Genomic DNA, 23,969 nt, shown 5'->3' with positions numbered 1-23,969 from the left:
CCATGGCAACTGAGGTGTGACATCATCAGGCGGGTGAGTCACCGTACGAATGCACAAGTCAAGGATGGAAGGTTTGTCTCAGCCTGTTGTGTCGAATAGAAAAAGGCAGAGACAAACGAATGAAGAAAGTAAAGAGGGCGGCTATGATTGTTCCTTTCAGTGAATAGACTGTCAATAATGATTAACAATGCTTAAAGCCAGAACACTATAGAGCTGTGCATGACTGGAACTCTTCTTTGCTGAAAATTAGGACTCAAGCACAAAAGTGCCAGGGGCCAAACAAGGAACCTGTTGTTTTATGTGGAGATTATTATTATTATTCTCCTACCTACACCATTACATCCTGCTAAACACACTGCTTGGGAAAGAAATCACCACAATTAGCACACACACACTTCAGCTGGAGAAGTCCTCATCCTCATGCTTGATACATGTCCAGGCCTGAACACATCTATATTGAGACACGGTCATAGCGCCACCCACTGATAAAAGTCAGCCTTATGTGACAAACATCAACCAGTTTACAGGGAATTTTCATGGTGTGGTTTACACGACATACAGCAACATTACATATAATAAGTGGATGTTCTCTAGCACCACACAGTGGACAGACGAAGTGACATTTAACTTCTTTGTGCAACTTATTGACTGATGATCATGAAAAAAGTCAGGTGACCTCCACTAAATGTATTGCTGCATTAATGACTCACTTGTGTAGCACTGCCAACTGGCAACAGGAAGTGAAGAATAAGTAACACATTGCTCATCAAACACATGCAATTTCCAATATATTATATCCAGAATCACATAGTCCACACAGCAAATAACATTTTACCCATTCACACAGTTTCTGATAATCCTGAAAATTCAGACACATGCAGGGTGTTAGGTCTTTATTGCAGTTTGCGGCTTTAATTTTCTTAAATGTTTAATGCTACACTTTACAACAGCAGTGTAGATGTGTGTGTTCTTGTCATGGTTCCTGCATGCACTATAATTATTGCCACAGATGAAGCAGCTATCAAACTGTACCTGTATGTCATTCAGACCCAGATAATGGCCTACCCAAGGAGGCTCCAACAGCAGAGGCTAATCTATGCAAAGCTTTACAATTGATGGTGAGCAGAATGCAATGAGACAATATACTCCTCTGTTTCTCTCATCCACACTGTTAAACCACAGATACTGTGTGCATGACATGAAGTCTCTGCACTACCATGACATTTGTCGATACTATGTGATATCCTGATTGTGAGACTGAATTATCAGCAGTGATGTATCCATCCCAGTGACATCTTCTTCACTTGACACAGAAGTTCAGATTCCAGTTTTTAGCAGCATTTACCTCTCTCATGTCTATCAGACATATGTCAAGCTAAGAGATGCTATTTCTGTAAATTAACTTTTCAACAACCCATACAGCTGCATTGGTCTTATCCACCTTTGCCCTCTGAACCTGTGTGTATTATCCCAATGCGGGCAATGTTGAAAATCAATGAGCAAGACCACTTTAAACTGAATTGCTGAGGGGAAAATCAAAGATGTAGTTGGTCCCCAAGAGGATCTAATAAAAAGATACTTGAGTTTCAGTACAAATACAAAAACAAAGACTTTTTTGGACAATTTACTTTTTAATTGCAGCTTTTTTCTTTTTCTAAAAGTGCTTTACAAATTTGACCTCATTTAGAAATTCACACCATTATTTACATCTCCAGTGGAAACAGCTTAGTGCTGAGAGCCAGACACAGTATTGCTGCAGACAAGTATTGAGTGATACATTGTTTGTTTGGGTGTTTTCATGATATGTAATGAACAGTTTCACCAGCTTTATCCAGGGTCACAGTTTCAACGGCTTTTTTGGGGCAAAAACTGAATTCTCACATTACACACCAAACATTCAATTGTTTTTAAAAGAGAGATTCAATATACTGTTTACCTACACACTAAAAACTCTTCACTATATAACTGTCAATGGGCCAACATGAAGAAACAGTCAGTTCTGTGTGTGCCTGTTGCACTTGGCAGACAAAGTGGAGTGTAACTGTGAACACTGTGTGCTTTGAATACTCCCACATTTAAATGAACCTGACTGCAGAGAATCTTCATCAGCCCTGCACAGTGCATTAGAGTGCATGTATTATATCAGGTTTTTTGTTCTTCTGTCAGCAGCATCGGAGTTCAATGAGCACTAATGACATTCCCACTGTGTCGCATGCACTTTCTTCGAAACTCAGTTTCCTAGCAACCTCTTGTCCTGTGTTTGATCAAAGAAGAGGAAGTGTGTTCATTCTCTCTTTTCCCTTTCACTTCATATCAAGGCTGCTTAAGAACTACTAAGGAACTAGTATAGGGTGTTAGCAGATGGGGGGTTATACTATTGCACATATACTGTGTGTTTGGGCCTGCCAGCTCAGACCGGTACCTTCCCCTATAGGTCAGGATGAGTCGACCGAAGACATGGAAGGAACCCCTCCTATAATCCTGCTTTCTATTTCTGGTTGATTGACATCTTGGTGAAATGAAGTTGTTTCATCCATTAGAGGCTTCATGTCCAGGTTCACCGGAAGTCATCTTAAATTAGAGTCAGACCCAGAAATAGAAATCTTATTGCGGCATCTGCCAGAACACTTTGATCAGTGATTATTACAGGACCGTGTCCGAGTCACTCATCTTTTTAAATAGCAGGTCACTGAGTGTGCATTGATGGTTATAATAAACTGTGTTTTAATGAGTCATTATTGTTACCGTACGCTGCTGTCTACTAAACCTATTAAATGTGGAAGTATAACAGTTTCTTACGGCTGTGTTGCTGCTGCCTCTAATATCTGCAGCTCCAGACAAATTGATCTGAGTCGGCTCGACATTATACGGAACAGAAAATCATACTGACTACCAGCAGCACTGACATTCACTGGGATGATCCCTAGGGTGCACAGATACGGAGGTGTCGAAGTGTGGGTGTGTGCAAAGGCTATGTGCAAGCTTGGCATGCAAAGTCCTAATCACTATCATGTCTGCAGACACACTATGTGTGCAGCATTACAGCACATAGCTAACAGCTATGCATGGTACATTTCATGCAAATGTAGTTTCAAAATGATTTCAAAAATTCAGTGCTGCATGATTCCAGGAATTTAAGTGTGTGTGTATGTTTTGCATATTGAAGACATACATACATACATAGCCAACACATTTGCTCCTCTGGTTTCAGTAAATTCAATTAGAAGTTAAATAATGGGTACTATATGAAAACGGTGCATGGACTGCATGTGTTGTACATGCTTCAGAACATATGCCAATGTTCATCCATCCACACACACATACATACAGTGATGGCAGAGGCTACCATGCAAGGTGCCAACCCAGTGTTTCTAGTGCTCTCTCTCTCTCTCTCACACACACACACACACACACACACACACACACACACACACACACACACAAAATTGTGTGTGATAATTTTAGTTAAGCACAAAATAGCTCACACATTCTTCCTGTTTTTCCTATAAATTAGTTATTTTGTTGATAAAGTGAGTGTTGCCATCAGCAGAACTCCTCATGGACTGGTCATAACTGTCTTTTATTCTCATTGCAATGTGGACATTCAATTTGCGATAATGCAACTGAAATGAAATTGCAGAAATTCTTGCAAAATTGCAAGCTTCTTTCTCTGGCTGTATTTACTTTTTCTGATCAAGACATGGATTATTTTTTATTTTCTTGACTGAAAGGAAAAGGTAAACTAACAAGTGATGTTAATATATGAAGACTGATAGTGGTGAACATGTACCTTTAAGTGTGACCCCACAGTCTCTAATAACATTATGTTGGCTGATGGTGTGGTTGGTTGGTGCTCCCTGTTGCTGTCAAAGATGTGAAACATTACTGTAGTGTTGATTTGCCTCGGCTTTACTTTTTGTACAGATTGCTGGTTATAAGTTTTTAGCTAACACATCACTACTGTTGAGTGCCAGCAATCAGCAGAACTCAACTGGTTCCTTACTTACTAGCTAATGGTAAAGCTACGTAGTTTATTAACTTTTTGTAGTTTTAATTGACCTAATGCATCAAGACTCATGGGACCACATTTAAATTTTTAGCAGGACAACCATCAAAGCAACCAAAGAGCTTTTCAGGGTGGAGAGATGGAATATCCTTAACTGGCCAAAGCAATCACCGGATCTCCATCCCATTAACTTTATAGTAGGGCTGGACGATTAATTGAATTTTAATCGCGATATCGATTTTGGTCTCCCGCGATTATAAAAACGTAATAATCGACATAAAACGATTATTGTTCCGCCCGGCGCGGCGCACCTGTGACATAAATCCAGCGCCCCCCTCTTTCCCAGCAAGTTCTGTGTCCCGCCCCTTATGTTAGACCCGCTGGAGGAACGGCGTGTTTCTGCGCAGATCTGAGAGATTTAAAGTGACAGAAAGGCCTTTGGTTGACAAGAAGAAAGGTATGACTGGGACCTCTTCACTGCTCTTAAGTTTCATGAAAAGTTTGGCGTGAGATCACACAGCTATCAGGACGCTGCGCTCTCACACGCGCTGCATTGATCGTCACACACACACACGTGCCCGCAGTCACTCTCTAGCGCGCTCTCTTGCTCGTTCACTCCAGACTCCGGGAGATTGTGTCTCATTTGCGGGCGTCAGGGAGCCGCTATCAATATGCAGAGAGTTGGGATGTATGGATTACATAATATATTCATTTCTGTGCGGTGGGATCTATCACTTCTCAGCGTGAGAAATGACAGGCGTGGCGTGAGAGCGTGTGAACTGCTTGACACAGTGCAGGGCAGCCAGGGGATTTTTATTTTGGTAGGTTTTGGCTATTTATTTTAATTTATTGTTTTTACATATTGCTATTATTATTTCCATTTATCATTATATATATTTTTCTTGATATTAATTTATTTCTGGTTGTGCTGTTCAAATATATTTCAAGTTGAGTTCTGGTGGTTCAATAAATGCTTATGTTTAGATCTATGAAGAATCGTGTTTTATAATCGCGATTTCAATATCGATCAAAATAATCGTGATTATGATTTTTGCCATAATCGTCCAGCCCTACTTTATAGTGTTATCGTTATAGTGCATTCATTTCGATGCTTTGTGGTCAAAATGTCAGCCTCATGGCGACGCTAAAGGAAAAGAGGATGAGATTGCTTCATTCTCATGGGACAATAAATGTCTGCACAAAAATCCACTGCAATCCATCAATAGTTGTTGGGATATTTCAGTTTGGACCAAAGTGGCAGACTGACCTCCTTACATACCAACATTGCTAGTACAGCTAAAAAAAACAAAAAAACAGATTATATATTTTTTCCTTTGTAGCTAACTCAGTGGGCTCTTGTGTCCCTGTGTTGTCCCTACCAAACAGATAGCAGATGGACAGCTTGACACTCACAGTTATGTTGTCCCTGTTGAGAGCAGCGTGGGGTTTAGTGTCCGTCAAAGGCTTATAGCTGGGCTCAAGGGGCAATAGAGGATCACTGCTAATAGATGAGAGGTGTGTTGATAATGCTGATCCACCTCCCAGGTGCAATGCTTAAGAAAATCCTGAGAGTGAAGTCCAGGTCCAAGCATGACTGTGTAAAAACTTCTGCTTTGAGAGTTAACTAAGAAGATTCATATCTATCTCATGTCTATGTGTTTAGTATAGAGTTGGATTTAGGATGCTGTTAGCTTAGCATAAGCAGTGAGATATGCTAGCCTAACAACATCTCTGAAGCTCACCAATTTGTTTAATCTCTACATATGGAGTGGATGTCAATGAAGACCTTGATAAGAGCAGTCTCAGTGCTGTGGTGTGGTCCAAATCCTGACTGAAGGACATCAGTTTAGTGCCAAGTTTAATTTTACTTAAAAATGAGAGGACCAACCTAGCTAAGTGGTTACAGCCCATGCTATATACCTGCAACATCTGGCAAGGGACCTTTGTTGCATGTCATACCCATTTCACAGACACAACACACAAATGGTGATATGGACCTATAAGTATTCATTAGTAAAGGGTCTAGATTGTTCTTTTGTAAGAGCAGCTTAATGACTGCAGTTCTCAGGGCCTGTGGGAAGAAACCTGAGAGGAGAGACATGTTGAGAATCTATAGAAGATCTAAGGCTGTGCAATTTGAAACATTTTGAAAAAGCCTGTTGACAGAATATCAAGGCTGCAAGAGGAGGATTTCAGATGTTGCAATTTCCTCCAGCTTTTTATGGCTGACCAGACTGGTTGACCAAAATTGTGTCATTGTATTTGAATTGATTTTAGGTGGACCCAGGGACAACATATGTTCTGTACCTGATATGAAGACACTGACTGCTTGTCTATATTCTGAATTTTTTCAGTGAAGAAGGAGGCAAATTTATGTCTTACTGACACAGGATGGTTTATTAAAAATAGCAAACAAGGCAGGTGCATTATTGTTTTTAGTGATGATGTCAAAAAAGGACTACCTGGTTGAGCATAGCTCAGCGGGTAGCGCACCCGCCCCATGTGTTGAGGCTACAGTCCTCGTTGCAGGCGACCCCGGTTCGAATCCCGAGCCGAGCGGTCTTATCCTGCGTGTCATTCCCCCTCTCTCTGCCTCCTGTTTCCTGTCTCTCTCCACTGTCCTGAACATTAAAGGCAAAAAAAAAAAAAAAAAAAAAAAAGGACTACCTTACAATTCTCAGTTCCATATTATAAATACAATGTCTCTCTTCCTAGATGTCATAATGAACCTGAAGATGAACTGCGTTCAGCATTTTTCCATGGAGATCTTTTCTTACCTCCACCGCCACCTTTACCTTAGTGGGTGCAATGCCATCAATAACATAATGTATGTCGCTTTAGAACGGAAATGATCTCCAAGCTCAATGACTGACACCAAAGAGAGGGCAGCTCTGGAAGAGAAAGCCTGAATAAATATTTCACTGGTGTTTTCAGTGATATAACATTCTGTGTGTTCCTCTGTTTGAACATTTGTGTGCACCTGAAAACACCTGTATGATCAGAGAGAACATCTGTCACTACAACTGTAGGAATGTTCAGACACTTGGAGATGATGAAGTTCAGTTGTGCCCTTTGTTGTCTGTGGGCTCCATTACATGCTAAGTCAGTCCATACAGTAGTTATCAAGAACTCAACACAGTTATTTAGTCCTTCTGTCCCGGAGATTGTCAGCATGGATGTTAAAATCACCAACAATAACTACACAGTCAAAGTCAATACAGATAATAGACAGCAGTTCAGCAAAGTAGTGGAATTGAGAAAGATTGTCCCCCGAAAGGTCATGAGTGCCATTAGCCTTGTATCCTGGACACAGATATCAGTTAGAGTTTGCAGTATTTAATACACAGACAACTGGACATGCTGTGCTTTAATAAGGCTGGGGAGGAAGGGGGGAGGTGGTGGGTGCCATAGTGGGCTGAGGACTTAGAGCCAGTATTGGACAGTTAGGTGTTTAGGGGAGAGAATATGAGAGCACCACAGGGGATACGTTTAGTCCTAGCAGTGAGCAGCTCTTTCATTTGGTCAGTGGAGTCCAAGAGGATTGAGGAGGAGACATGGATTGACTTTGAAGACAGTTGAAGAAAGTGAATCGTCAAAAGGTGGTTATTGGTGAGGGAGGTGGAGAGGCAACTCTGTCTAGTTTCTAAAGTGTTGCGTTATGTCTTCTTGTTTTGATTCCTCTTGTCTCTTGTCCTTGACAGACAGAACAGATGAGTGACGCAGGAAATAAAATAGCTTAGAAAATTATATTACCTTAAAGCACAGTCCATCTTCCTTAAAAAGCTGTGTCCAGTCCCAGAAAAAGGTGAATAGTGCACTTAATGTACAGTACATGCAGTTGAAAGCCAACTATCTGTTGATGGTAGAGGGTCACTAATAAACACCTCAGAATTTAGAGAGCTGACTGTGTACAACACATCAATAAGATCTCTTTTGACAACTTCAGGCTGTTTCGCAACATCATTTATTCTTATGTGCACCATGATGGTTTGGAGTGATAACAGTTTTTTCACAGTGCAGGGATAGTGTGAGAACACTGAACATAACACTGAGAGAGTGGAACCAATCGGGAGTCTTTAGGTTCTTCAGCACAGGTTTTTAAGAGATAGGCCAAAATCTGACTGCTCCCTTAGATTTCTCAGTGCATATCTGACTGAACAGTTACTGCACCTTGTAGCTGTCCACTTTAGGCTTCATGCTCAAGTTGTCCATGGTACAGTCTAAAACTTTATTGCACTAGATGGAAAACTCCTGGGTTGGGTCATGAGTCTTTGATATGTCTTTACTTCCATATTGGTAGTGGTTTTCATTGAATCCCAAAGTTTCTTAAAGTTCATAGTTGTAAAATGCTGTTCAGTAATGCCATTCTGTTGTCTCGTGGCCTCCTTTTACAGCCGATGAAGTACATTTTGTGTCATTTGTAACTCAAGCTGGCTACTCATACATTGGGTAAACAATTCTGTCTCTTTTGGTGACACAAAATTGTCTGCATAAAAATGAATATTGCCCGTTGTCGACTCTGTAGCCACATTGATATCAGTATAATTTAAGTATTCCAGTCTGTCTTCTGACCACAAAGTCACAGGTCAAAACTGACTTTGTGGTTAGAAGACAACATAGAAAAACTAACCCTAACATCACACACTTGGGCAGGTCTATTTGAGATGGTTTGGCGGTATACAAAGCATCAGCAGAGCGTTTCGGGTGCAGGTGACAGGTATTTGAGCCTCTATGCTTGCCAGTGGATGATTGGCATATTGTACCCCGTTAACTCAGAGATAAGTGGACATATAGGGTGAACATTATGTGAACTTAGCATGTTTGTTCTACATTAATTTTAAGTAGATGTCACATTCACCCATTCACACACATTCATACACTGATGACAGGAGCTACCACACAGGGTGCCAACCTGCTTATCAGAGAGAACTAAGACATTCACACACCGTTGGCACAGCCATCGGAGCAATTTGGGGTTAAGTATCTTGCCCAAGGACACATCGGCATGTGGACTGGAGGAGGCGGGAATCAACCCGCCGATCTTCCAATTGGTGGATGACCACTCTACCTTCTGAGCCACAATGCCCCAAAGAAGATGAGAGGTCACCAAGATCATCAGACAGAGATGTTCATATATTATTGTTCCTTAAATGCAATCCATAAAAGTTGGTAGCAGTTGTAGCTGCCAAATATGTTTGTCTGAATGTAAAGTGAAATTTATGGCTCCATATGTACAGATATCACCACAGTTCAACTCATATCCATGAATATAAATGCATAAACACTGCTGTTCCAATAGCAGACAGTCGTACCATGTCCTCCTCCAATTTGACAAGTTTGACTCCTCAAGCAGGCAAATCCAAACTTGGCATACTCTGTATTGAGAAAGACTGATACTGTAGCTAGGGGTGTGATGAGATCTTGTGGCACGTGATCTCGCGAGATGAAAACGCAACAATATTTCTCGTCGAAGTGAATTTTGTCTCACGAAGCTATAATTATATATTTAGAAAGTAGAAATGAAGTGATTCATTTAGGCGTGGGCTGGTATGAGATTCTGACGGTATGACAACCTTAGGTAAAAATATCACGGTTTCACGGTATTATGATTACAGCTATAAAACGTGATATTTTGAAATGTCTGTATTTAAAACCAAAAAAAAAAGAGAAAAAAATTCCATTGAACGGTCTTTTATTTTTAAACATATATAGAACATGATCGAACATTAGTAAATATGTATTTAAAATAAATAATAAGAAATAACCAAATTCTTTCTAAATGAATATAATTTAAAAAAATAAGTGCAGTCCTTTAACTGAGGCTAAACCTGCAACTCAAGTCATGACATAAATAAATTATTTGTTGAGAAAAAAAAAACAACACAAAATGCAAATAAATGCAATCACTGAACCTGTGGCTCAAGATCAGAACATAAATAATTGAAAAAAGTAAAAGTACTTCGAAGATAAATATAAATAAATAAATGCAGCAGGAGCTTAAAACTGAATCTCAACAGTTTTTGGAGACTTGTTCATCATCATATTGGATGTATTGCCTCCTCGCGCTGCTACTGTCCGCAAGCATGTTTTACACGTTGGGACCGTCTTCCTCCTCCGAGCCGTGGCCGTCTGTCTTTTTACGGTAGCCGAAGTATAAATACAGCCGACTTGGTCCTTTTAAACGGGGGGGGGGGGGGTTTGGGGGGCTCGCCTCCTTCAGCCAACATACAGCCTGCAGAGCTACCTGCTTGTAACAGCAACCGGAGGTGAGCCGGAGGAGGACTACTTTAAGCTGCAGCTGCACACGACCTGAGAGACCTCCACTTTCTCTCTGATGAGACGTCAGGGCCGGCCCGTGGCATAGGCAGTATAGGCAAATGCTAAGGGCGCCGTCCATCCAGGGGGCGCCACAAACGGGGGAAGAAAAAAAATGTAACTTCCACTATTCTTAAAACTACTTGGTATCATGTCTTAATATGAAGATAATAAGCCCACATTAATTTAACTGCATAGCAAAGCCTGTTAAATAGGAATACTAATAATAATAATGATGACACGTTACTTTCCTAAGACGCCCCCCCCCCCCCCCCACTAATTAGACTGTACCTGCTACCTGGGGGAGGATGGTCATTTTTTAACGTGACCCCAAGGCAAGCTCGACAACAATATGTCATAACGTCCCAAACTGTCTGGTGCCCAGGGGAGGAAAAAAAGAAAAGAAGAGGAGGAAAAACGAGACAAAGACAGAGGTAATGTTACAATAAAGATGATGTCATGACATTATTTGTGTGTTGCAGAACGACGATAATGTCGTTAACCATTAGCATAACCATCCAGTTAATGTTATGGAAGGGCCTAAGTATTGGATGGATAATAGTAATGTAACTACTCCCACCTTACTTCCCAGCAAGACGTCTAAAAGACGTGTATCTATGGTAACCGGTGAAAAGACGTTGAAAATTGGTTGAAAAGTGAAAGTTTTTTACCGGCTATATGGAGACATTTATTCAACTTTCACATAGAAAACATATTTCACCGGGAAATGCTGTATAGAAAAGTCCCAGCTTTAGTGTAAAGACATAACCTATATAGTTTCATATTTATGATATTTTATTCAACATTAAATGCTTTGAAATTATGTTTTGTTTAGACGTCATTTCACCTCCTCTCATTTATAGAAAACGCGTCAAAAATAATCAATACAATCTCTGTAGAGAGATACAACTGAGCTAATTATTAACTGAAAGCAAACAAATGTGTGTTTTGTGACACGTTCATGTTGTAACTGTTTTTAGACGGTTGAAAAGACGTTCAGACCTCATATCAACCTGTTTTTAACCGGAAATCAAACGTTGAAATTAGGGTTTGTGCTCGCTGGGTTTCCTCAGGGTAATGTGTAAATATTAGATCTATTCAGCATTTTTATTAACATCTGGTTAGCTAAGGTTTTCTTAGCTTGTAATAGTCAATCAAAATGCTATTCCTTTTCCACCCTTTTATTATAGTTGTAAGCCTACAGTAGCTGTATGTTGTGTTACTGTTCATATTGTCTAAAGTGTGTTTATAGTGTTAAACTTTACATCAGTGTTAAAGTGCACATAATTCATGTTATAGCATAACTTATCATTCCCACATTCTATATTATACTGCAGTTTACTACTTCTTTGCATTCTGCTAATCAGCATTTTGTTGTAATGACAATAAAATTGAATCTTATATAATGTGCATATCAGAAAAAGTACATTGTATATTATACATGTACAGTATAGTGAACATCATGCATGTATCTCTTAGATTTTTCATTTATATTATTTCATTTCATTTTATTCTTGAAATCATGTTAGCCTATGTATCATATCATATTTATTATTAGACTGGTGTCACATACTCCCCTTCTCTCTTCAGATGCACTGTTGAGGTTTCTCAGTCCCACCCCTGCAAATCTTGGGCCACCTACAGCATCAAGCGCTCCTCCTGTTGCCTCCACCTCAGCAGCACCACCCAGAAGTGATGCAGCAGCATGTCACTTGTTTACACTTTTTATTTTGTGGGTATTTAAATCTTATACTTTATGTAAGCTATTTATATTATATTTCATATATTCATATCATATTTTTTTGTATTTCTTTCTAATTTGTTCTAAGTATTTTGATTGGGCAATTGCTTTCTTTAAATAAAAGAATGTCCAAGATAAAGCTATTCAGTTTCTTGTGAGTATGTACACCAGCAGTGGAATTTACTTCGATGCGAGGGGGGCGCCACCTAAAATCTTGCCTAGGGCGCCACATTGGTTAGGGCCGGGTCTGTGAGACGTCACATTCAAAAAACCTGCTCATACCGCAGGAACGATATGACGGAACATTTTAGTGGTTTTGAAACCGTGACTTTTTCATACCGTGGTATACCTTGAAACCGGTAACCGGCCCATGCCTAGATTCATTACAAGATGATTAGTTAAAACATTTCAATTCAATTTCCATTTTGTGAATTTCAAATAAAAGAACAGTCATTTATTTCCTCATTGAAGTTTTCTTATATTTAAAATCTCGTCTCGATCTCATGAAACCAATATCGTGTCTCCTCTCATGAGCTGAGTGTATCATCACACCCCTACTGATAGTCAATATATTGTACAGAGTTTGCCGACATTGAGTCTAAACATGAGATTTTTTGATGTGACTACTTGCAATTTGTGCACAGTATAAAGTTTGCTCTCACTGATAATTACATACAATGTAATGTCATGTCATAGGTGTAAGGTGTAATGTCAGGTCTGGTGTTACTGCTGGATGTCGTACTGATGGAATGATTTGATTTGTGTATATTAAGTGAAATTGAATGTAGAACAATGTTAAATAATATGATATGGTGATTCTTCTGATAGGCCGGTCAGACTCGTAAGCCCTGATGACTACGAATCAGGAAACTCAAATAGAATATGAGAGTATTAACTAGAAATATTATGCAGAACTTGACACTTCATCTGAGACGGTGACCTCGAGCCAAAAGTTCCCTGTGAGAAGAGACTCTGCTAAACAGAGCATCCTCATGTTGTTGAGCCCTGCAGAGCAGCAGCACACTGTGTCTGCAGCAGAGCCTCTCTCACACAGCACAGGCCATTATCAGGTTATGTGGGTTTTAACAGGCTGAGTGGAAGCCTGCTTTCAACTCATCAGGGAGCACAGCCAAGCCAGAGGCTCAAACCTCCTCCTATAAATGCTGCTTCAATGAATTTCAACAACACTCACTCCTTTGACCAACAAATTCTCTTTTTGTTACAATCCCCCCCACTGCAGCTCAACAGTGTAACACAGAGAATTAAACTACATGTACTACAATGTCAGTGAATTTGACACACTTGATATAACTGTGTTGTAGAGTAGCTTCAGATAAACTTTGGAATAAATTATTATCTCTTATTTTGAAATGCATGGATCTTTTAGTGGTATGGGGAATTATTACAGACAACAGTTTGAATGTATATATGGGCATCAGACTGTTGTTTTAAGACATACAGTTAAGGGGGACAACAAGACGTTATGTGCATTAGGGAATGGCCATACCTATCCTGTGGGAATGTAGACCTCAGGGAGGAAATTTACTTAGAAATAAGGGAACATAGGTATGAACCCATCACGACCATTCTAGGCATGCCATGGGGTGTTCCAGAAGCATCTAGCTAAAAATATGTACTTGGTATTTTGTACAGAAACAGCTTAAAGCATTTGGTCAGTTTTCAAAATAAAATACAGACTGTGCAGAAAATTTCAGGTGCATGCTGGGAAAAATAAAAACACGGATTCTACTTATATGGGCATGAGGCCGAAGTATGGGCGAAGCCAACGGCGGAGCGGGGAGGTTACGATAGGTTGCGAGGGCTGGATCTCGAGGACATTGGTCAATCAACCTGTCAATCACGACGTAGCCACGCCCTAATGCATACCCTGCTTTATCGTCACATATAAAATCAGGGAGGCCAAAATGTCCCAAATGAACATCATACTGCATTGAAGAAGGCTTTAAACTAGAGATTGAGACCATAAACACATTTTGAAAACGTTTACTGAGGTTAGAAATCAAGTGAGAAGTTGGTGAATTCTCCAGAGACGGAAGTCCTTTTGAACACAAAACGGTCGCCCCCTGGTGGCCTTTTGATAGAATGCAGCTCTAAATTACTTCCATGTTGGCCTCATTTCAGAGAACCAGAACTCCCCGCCTGATACGTATGGAGCCTTCTGTCCGTGCTTCGCGTTCATTTCGTCCGTATTTCTGCACGTTTCCATAAAGCTTACGGATACGGACCAAACGGAGCAGTACCACCGGAAACCATAAGGGGGCAGTGTTGCTGTCACTACTCGATACGTAGCTCTAATGAGACACAAAGAAGTAAATAACAATGGCGGACCTTTTGAGGAAAGGTGGTTGGTTAGAAACTTTAAACATATCGTTTTTGTCTTTTATGGGCCTTTAATTTAAAAGTTGATAGGCTGAGCTTCTGAAATGTTCCCAGTGGGCTAGGATGTCAGGGGGGTGGATGGAGCAAACTGCATCAGAGCTGGAACGTGGCATACACACACCCGGTGGGATCTCTGGGTTATCCTTTCCTGCACTCAAGCGGTTCAACAAAATTCATGTTCATTTATCGAGTGACCTTATCTTTTACTTTGCAAAGCAATGCAGTTTTACTTACATATCCATCCATGAAGGGTTGCTTTGTTCTGTATTTTAACCGCCAAAATGTCCTCCAGTGTGTCAGGGTCAGACAGTGAGAGGAGGCTGAAACCTCTCAGAAGAATGAAAGGAAGAAAGTTGACATTGAGTCACTCTAAAATTAAATGCCTCCTGAGTTTTTATTATCACTTTGACTTTTGCCTAAATAACACCAATCATCAGGACATTATAAGAACACACACAAACATGGAAACACACGCAATTTAGGCTTATAAAGTCAGTTGAGACACACACACACACACACACACACACACAGCACAAATCTCTTCCCCATCACAGATAGTGCAGCATCAGCGTTTGTGCATTGAAGGTGAGGAAGCTGAGAAGGCTTCATCAGGCTGAGGGTGAGGATATCATCATGATAAGAGCAACAGTGCAGTGAGCCACAGAGAAGAGGGCCGGCCATCAGGGACACAGCTTACCATCACATATTCTAACAGGTGTGTGTGTGTGTGTGTGTGTGTGTGTGTGTGTGTGTGACACTACAACTTGGACTGGATCCTTTCTCTATGAACTATTTTTATTTTTGTCTCTACATTAAATGAATCCATACACGAACACATCCTAAAAATATAAGTCCAACCCTTATTTATAGAAACATGTTATTACTTAAAGCTCTACTAAAACTGAGCTTTAAGCTACATCTCTCGGCCTTCATGGATAATGTGACAAGACTGCATCAGACACCTCTTACTGTATAAACCACCTGTTGTCACATGATCAAGTTCCATACTCAGGTCACCTGATGACAACATCACAACTGAACAAACTCGGTCTGATAATGAAGATGTTGACGCTGTGGATCAGTAGTTTTGTCAAAAACGTTGTTTTGTTTTCTATCTATGTGTGTAATTTCATGCAGGATGAGACAAAACAAGAATACAAGCTGTGTTTATGATGGGATGATATCACAGCACCACTCTGTACTGTATCTGCTGGGTTTATGAGCAGTCATGATGAGATGATATCACAGCACCACTATTACCCCTTTTCCACTGAGCTGGAGCTGGTGCTGGTTCGGAGCCAGAGCCTGACTAAGCACCGGTTCTTTGCTTTTCCACCGCCCAAAGCTCCAGCCCCGAGCCTCAGAATGGTGCCAGAGCGAGCACCAACTCTTTGCTGGTCTAAAGACGCGCGTTGGCTACGTTATACAGTAATGGCGTGGCTCCTTGCGGGTGGAGAAGATTCACGGGCAGGTTCGTAAGAGGTGCTTGGATTAGCACCAACTGAGCATTGGCTCTAGCACTAGCTCCGAACCAGCACCGGCTCCAGCTCGGTGGAAAAGGGGTATAAGTATCTGCTGGGTTTGTGTGGATATCAGAATAAACTGTGACGTCAATGGTTTTTATACAGAGCTCTTCAGCTCTGACAGCAGGAACTTGTTTCTGAGCACAACCAGACCACAGCCAACACCTCTGCTATGATAACTGAAGCTGTGACCCCCCCCCCCCCCCCCCCCCAAACACACACACAGATACACAAACAAACCCTAAAACATCTTGTTCCATTCTTCTCTCTGGGACTGAATCATCCTGCTTCCCTGACTTTCAGCCTAATGTGATCTCAGCTGTACACTCAGACACAACAGCACACATCAGGAGGAGGAAAAACCATGCGCACACACACACACACACACACACACACACACACACACACACACTGCTGATCATTTCAAATGAACAGTATGTTGTTTTTTTACTTTATCGCTATAATTTATGTATATTCGTAAACATTAAAAGGCAATTTTAACTACACACAACAAAATCACCTTGAGTTAGGCTTCAATCCACACAGGCTACATACAAATACAATAACACTGCATAGGGTCCAAATAGACACTATAGATCCAAACATCACTTAAAGTCACTAAAAGTCTTAACCAAGGTAGACAATAACAGGTGTCCATCTCCTTATATTACAGCCTTATGTGCAATATTTAGCATATTAAGTGCAATACTTTATCAGCACTGTTTCACATGTAGCACTCCTTATCTCTTTGTATGTTCTTGTACAATGACAGTAAAGGCTTTCTATTTCTATCTCCAGTTCTATAAATATAAATGTAGGTATATTTAGCTGTAGGAGTGCAGTCATATGTTCCATCACATAGACGGGGTTAGACTTCAGCCAGTTAATAGTAATGTTTCTATAGCATAGGATCATACTAACCTGTATAGTACTGTAATACTTTCATCAGGTTAAGACTACTAACTGGAACTTTGAGGATTCTCACTAATGCCAGTGACAGAAGGCTGGCAGTCACATCTTAATCAGCTTCATCTATACAGCACTGCATAAATAATAATTACTTTCATATAGAGCAGACATAATTATCTGATTATGATGATGTGACAACTTGTTTCACCCTCTATTAATCTGTTGGGTATTTTCTTGATTAATCAATTAGTTGTTTGGTTTATAAACAAATCAGAAAATTAAGAACATTGTTCACTGTTTTCCCAAAGTCTAAGATGATTTCCTTAAAGGTCTCAACACAAAGATATTCAGTTTACTGTCATGAAGGACAACATTTTTTTAAATATTCACATTTAATTTTTTTTCTCCTTAAAATGATAAGATGAAATAATTATTTTTTTTTAACTGATTCCAGCTTCTGGATTTGCATAATTGTCACAGTTAAACCTCCGTAATGCTAAACTGAGTCTCTCTGGCTACTTCAACACATCACCTCTATCTACTGTGTAGGAAACTACAAACATGTTTCACTATTTCATGACAATTCACAGGCCAATCACTTTAGTGATCAATCAAGAAAATAATCATAAAAAATGTTTAGATGTTTTTAATCAAATAAAATGTTTAGTTGAAGGCATGATAACAATCATTTGCTCAATAAGAATCAGAGTGATTTACAGCTGAATGATTATTTGATTCATTATCAGAATGAGCAAAAAATGATGAATTATTTGAGCCATTATTTAAGCAAAACTGATGACTGGATTATGACCCTGTCTGAAGCTGCTCTGTGAAACTGCTGCTGGCATCTGATGTTTTATTAACACACACACACACACACACACACACACACACACACACACACATCAATGTACTGACAATATCATTAAGCATTAACTGCAACCCTAAAGAAATGCAATAATAACAATAATCTATACAGATATGAGAATTATTATTGTAGCAAAAGATCACACTACCATAATACAGTTAGGAATGTTACCTCATTATAAACTCACTGTGCTGAGTACCACCACTGATACAAATAGCCTGTGTTTAATTCTAGGATATGATGAATGCTGTGAAACACACCATGAGGTCATCTTAGTGCCATTAACACACTGGAGAAAAGTATATAGTACAGGCACACTACAGAGGAAGGAGGAGGACACTACAAGTCTATATAGCATCACAACAGTGACAGTACGGGATCTTCCTCTGAGGAGGAGGAGGAGGAGGAGGAGGTTGCTTGCATTATAGAAAGGGTTAAAGGCGGATGCACATCAGCTCTGCAGGCCCTTTGCAGCTTCACAACAGCAGCCTGTGAATGAAGGACATCAACCAGCAGCAGTGTCTTACCTGTCAGGCAGGTGCTCAGCGCCAAGAGGGCCGCAAACACCGCAGCCTGGCCGAGCAGCGGGGCCCGCATCCTGGCCAAGGCTCCGACGACTGACGGGGGACACGGAGACCGATCGGAGGAAGAGGAGGTGGAAGAGAGTCGTTGCTGATCATTCCCCCATCCCCTGCTGCTCAGGGAGGAGGGAGGAAAAAGGACTCAGGAAGACACTAAAAAAAAGACAACATAAAAAAATGAAAAGAAAAAAACAACGTGTGGGTTTATCGTAGGGACGCTGCTGTGTTCGCCGCAGAGTGTGTGTTTTCCTCCCGCGGACCTGCTGCACGGAGCACCGACGCACTGACTGCCGGTAGTTTCCTCCGCCGAGTACTGATAGAAAACGTAAGCCTGTGACGTCACACACTGCGCTCCCTTCGTGTTGCCTTCAGGTGCATCTGATGATCAGACAGTCACCAGCATTTAACATGAATCACCAGCACGTAGTAAAACCTCACTAATGTAACCCATAGATCATTGACCACAGACCTGCTTCTACTATACTTTAAACTGCACTGTTTTACAGCCAGACCGATATATCGGTCTGCTGAAATTATCGGCCGATATTGACCTAGCTTAGATTAGGGTAATGTGGGACACTTTTTGCATTTCTGACTTGTTCACCATGAATCCAATACATTATATCAACATCTAATATTATGAAATCCGTAAGATGCTTCCTCGTTTAATCAGAAGACATACTCAAAAGGAAAATGGCATATTAACGTTGTGTCAAATGGTTTCAGAATTTGTAGATTTTGTAAGGTAGGACTTTTTTTGCTTTCTGCGTCAGATAGGTTAAAAAACTAGTAGCCTGGATGTTAATGTGTAATGTTAAACAATATAACTTCCACATACTAGTTAGCTTTAAAATAATTGAATAGAAAAAGAGATAAATACACTGCAGCCTAGTTGTCCCACATTACCCTAATCCACCCTATCACAAATACAGTATAATGGTATCAGAGTTTGATAAGTAGGCTATTTATTTTTCTGACGACTTTTTACTTTTACTCCATACATGTGGGATGTATCATAAAGTTAATGACATTTAATTTAATGATCAAGTCACTATGACTTCATGTGACTAGTTCACACTAAGTAAATCATCAATTGAGGAATGTAAAATAAGTTACTTCGTACGTCAATCGATGTGCAACAAGTTAGCTGGATTCCAGTCACATACATTTATTTTGTGTGAACACTTGACACATTAATAATTGAACTAGCCTACTAATGTCATATATAATATTTGACTGTAATATTTCTTAAATGAGTGTTTGAGAGGTTGATATTTTTCAACATTTATTTCACAAGACTGACACAAGCTGCAGTGCAGTCAGACGCGCTGCTCTGAAGACCTCTGTAGAATCTTGTCCAACGTGCTCTGGATGCTGGTCAGAAACACCTGGTTTCCAGCTGTGGTCAGGTGCACTCCATCAGGCAGAAATGTGTTCTTGTTGTAGAACTTCAGGTAGAGATGTTCGATGAATTCACCTCCCATGTAGTCAACGTTCTTCTTCATGAACCTGTTGACAGACTTCCTGTCATTATTTATCTGCACAGGTTTTCCATATCTCCACTGCTGCCGCTCACTGATGCAGGAAAAAGCTATCTGCATGGAGGGAAACTGTGCACGCAGCTGCTGTAAATCCCTCTGCATCAGGAATGCCAGTTTCTTGGGGGACATCAGTCCAAGGTCGTTGCCACCGGCATGGACCACTAAAATGTCTGGAGGACTCTGGTTGGCTAACTCAGCATAAAAACGAGGAAGAACACCACCCCAACGCATCCCTCCTTTACCAAACCATTGAATGTTGGCATGAAGTCCAAGATTCCTGCCGTATTCTTTCTTGGCTGCTTCCTCCCCTCGACGAATGTAACTGTCGCCGATGATCCAGATGTTTGACACTCTGGATGTCACCGTACAGGGTCTGGTTCCTCTTGAAGATACCTTAGCCACAGTGCAAGGAGTCTCTTTGGAGGTACTTGGCAGTACTATGACTTTCTCCTCTGTGTCGGTGGTAATCCTCCTTCTCTTCCTCTCTGGGGAGGACATCTCTGGGTCTCTGTGGTCATCTTGTGACACTTCAGAGAAGGGCCTTTTCATGGCAAGTCTTCTCTTGCAGATTTTTATCTTCTTCCTCTGAGGAGAAGAGAGCTGTGCAGTTCTGCGGCTGTCCTGTGTTATTTCTGTGTAGGACCTTTTCACAGCAGATCTTCCTCCACAGAGCCTCCTCTTGTCCTTTTTAGAAGAGAACATCTCTGGGTTTCTGTTAATGTCAGAAGCAACAAAACAACTGGAACTCGCCATTTTACAATAGGAATCCTGTTCTATGAAACACTTTCTGAACTTTTTCTAAAACTCTTCTTGATAAGTGATCAGGACCTGGTCTTGTGTTCTGTACTCACAAAGTGGAACAAAGCGGTTATAGAACTTTGATGTATGATGTTATAATGTATGATGTCATAACATATGATGATGTCATAATGTATGATGTCATAACATATGATGATGTCATAATGTATGATGTCATAACATATGATGATGTCATTTCTGTCAGGTTGTCATGGTGACAGAGCCAGCTGGCAAAATGCAGCTTCACAATAATCTGAATAGTAAATACAGATGTCTGATGGTCTACTGATATATACTGATTATTAAAATGGACAATTTGTCTTGATAACAACCTAGAGTGTTTGAACAGCTTTATGACAGGAAGTAAACTTTGTCACACATTCATTTTGCATTTAACATTAAAGGTTTGCACGTAACTTTAAGTCCTCCCTATTTACAGCTAATAAACGGTTCATAACACAATGTAATGTACTTGTAAGCAGGTATAAGTGTATATAAATGCATTTGTCCACAACAACCATAAATAGAGCTGGTGTATAAACAGTATATGCATGTTAGAAGGGAAAAGGGAAAGGGAAACAAAAAAATACATTGAAAAAAGCACTATAAATATCCACAGTGTTGGAGAGTAACTAGCTACATGTAGCGGCGTTTCATAATTTAATTACCAAATAAATGTAAGGAGGATGATTACAAAGGAGGTTCTATCTGAAGTCACACCTTTAAGATTTTACTCAGGAGGGTTTTTTCCTCATTATTTAATATTTAACATGTTACTGAATACATATATTGCTGTTTTTAATTCTTTGAAATCAATATTTTGTTATATTTAGTAAATAAATCATGATGTGGGATTATTTGGAGCACACGTGGACTTAAATGGTGTCACAGTACCAATTAAACCCACTTTATTCATCAAATATCTTTATTTTATATTCCAAAATGTACATGAACTAATGAATACATTTTTTTTTTTTTAAAGATTTTGTTGGCATAGACACCTTTATTTATCAGTAGATAGACAGGAAACATGGGAGAGAGAGGGGGGTGTGACATGCAGCAAAGGACCTCCGATCGGGATTCGAACCGGGGTCGGCTGCATATATGGTATGCGCTCTAACCACTCGACCACCTGCGCGCCCCATGAATACATTTTAAATGAGAGATAAATGTTCTTTATAAGAAATGATCTCTCTTATAAATCATGTCAGTATCCATGAAAAACAGCTGGACTTAGATTTTGGTGTTTAATGGGAACATTTACCCTAACAGCTGAAGACATTGGTTAGAACATTAGAAAAGTCATCAAATGTAATTAGTTACATTACTTTGATGAAGTTGTTGAAATAACCTAATGTAATATAATATAATATCACAGGCTGCTCAGACAGTGTTTCCTGTTTCTCTGTGGTGGAAGTATAGTAACAAAAAGACTTTGCTACTAAAAACATTGTAACGTTGAAACATAGCGAAGCTTCATATTAGCTTCACATCTACTTTTAAATCCATGTTTCCACAGAAGGAGGACTGTGGATTTAGTCCTCCATCACTTCCATTGTAAACATTATGAAGGGATCTTCTAATGGTCAGTGTGAACAGGAGGAATCATTACAGACAGAAAAACAGGTTTCAATATTCATTTGGGTTCCTGACAGACTGGTTATAGTCAGGATTTTATAAAAGCAGGTCATGGATCAAATTAATCTGCACACCTATTCACTCTCTGCTTTATGTATTTTATTCAACTAAGTTCTGTATATTTATCCCTAGCATTAAGCTCTAAATAATGTTCAAAGCCTCAACACACTGGCAAGAAAACTGCTCTTGTGTCTGGATGTGGTTTTTATGGAGGGACACACTGCATCTTCTTCAGCTTGTTCATGGTCTGCCTATAAATCTTCACTCCTGTAGGTCTTATCCTTGGCTCAACAGACCTAGTAAAACATGGCTTGTTGTACGTGACCTGGGTCCTGGTGGGAATGCAGTTTGTCTTCACAAAAACTGACATGACATGATATAGTGTCTGCATACTTATCTAGATCATCTTTTCTTAATTCTCACCACAGGCTTCATACATTTAAACTACTGATTTAGGGCTGCACTAGTGGGAAAACAGTGAATGCTCTAAAAAGTACTCAAATTTAAACTGGAATCATCATCTAACAATCATCTAACCCTATTCCCACAAAGGTTTCAACTGTAAAATGTTAACCCTAACCCTAATGTCATCAAGCGGTGTGGAAAAGTTAAATGTTCTCCTTCAAAATGAAATTAAACACATTTCAGATTGGGTAGAGAATAACAATTTAGCTTTGAATGTGTCTAAGACCAAATGTATTGTTTTTGGATCAATGTATGCACTAAGGGAGGAGAAGCAGTTATCCATCTCCATCAAGGGCAGCTGTATAGAGCAGGTCAATGAGGCTAAACTTCTAGGGGTCACCCTTGATAGTAAACTATCATGGCAGAATCACATTGATAAAATTATTGGGAAAATGGGGAGAGGAATATCTGTTATAAGAAGATGTTCCTCTTTTCTTACTCCAAGTACCACATTGCAAGTTATTCAGGCTTTGATACTGTCTCACCTAGAATATTGCTCAGCTATCTGGTCTAGTGCAGCTAATAAAGAGCTGTATAAGCTTCAGTTAGTACAAAATAGAGCAGCCCGTCTTGCACTCAGGTGTTCAATAAGAAAAAGTACAGACCAAATGCACGCTGATCTTGCCTGGTTGAAGGTGGAAGATAGATTAAGACGAAGTCTTTTAACATTATTCTGGAATATATGTGTTTTTAAACAACCAACCTGCTTATACTCAAGAATAACGTTTTCTAGGGACAGACATGACCATGAAACAAGACAAGTGAGGAGGGGTCATGTTGTAATTCCTAAACCTAGATCAAATGCAATGAAAAAAACTGTTCTGTATAGAGCCAGTTTTCAATGGAACAAATTACCAGACTATATTATTCAAACTGCAAATAAAGAACGTTTTAAAAAGCATATAAAAAGGTTATTCTTGGGTGGAGGCCAGCAAAATATTTATGTATCATTGCTTGGTTGTTGTTTGTTTGTTTGTTTTCATAGTTTTTTGTTTGTTGTTTATAGTGTTGTCTCAATTATTTGTGTGTTTTGATACCAATTATGTAAGCTGGTTTTAATGGAATTGTACGAAGTTTGAAGTCACTGTTTTAAAGGGGGTGGGGGGGGTGTCACTCTTTTTATGTATGCATTTATGTTATATTGTAATTGTAATGTAATTGGTTGTATTTATTTTAATATGGAG

General features: G+C 39.8%; 1 protein-coding gene across 1 annotated transcript in view; it reads right to left on the bottom strand.

Annotated features, from left to right (window-relative positions):
• npdc1b (neural proliferation, differentiation and control, 1b) overlaps positions 1-18,359 on the bottom strand; it is a 49,425-nt gene extending 31,066 nt beyond the window's left edge. The window contains exon 1 of the mRNA XM_053324575.1: positions 18,290-18,359. Within this exon, the coding sequence (XP_053180550.1) occupies positions 18,290-18,359 (70 nt within the window). The remainder of the gene's footprint in view (positions 1-18,289) is intronic.
• Positions 18,360-23,969: the final 5,610 nt, after the last annotated feature.

Source organism: Scomber japonicus, chromosome 9, assembly GCF_027409825.1.
Source record: "Scomber japonicus isolate fScoJap1 chromosome 9, fScoJap1.pri, whole genome shotgun sequence".
Taxonomy (NCBI): domain Eukaryota; kingdom Metazoa; phylum Chordata; class Actinopteri; order Scombriformes; family Scombridae; genus Scomber; species Scomber japonicus.
Note: the sequence above shows the minus strand (reverse complement) of the source record. Positions and strands in the feature narration are given on the sequence as shown.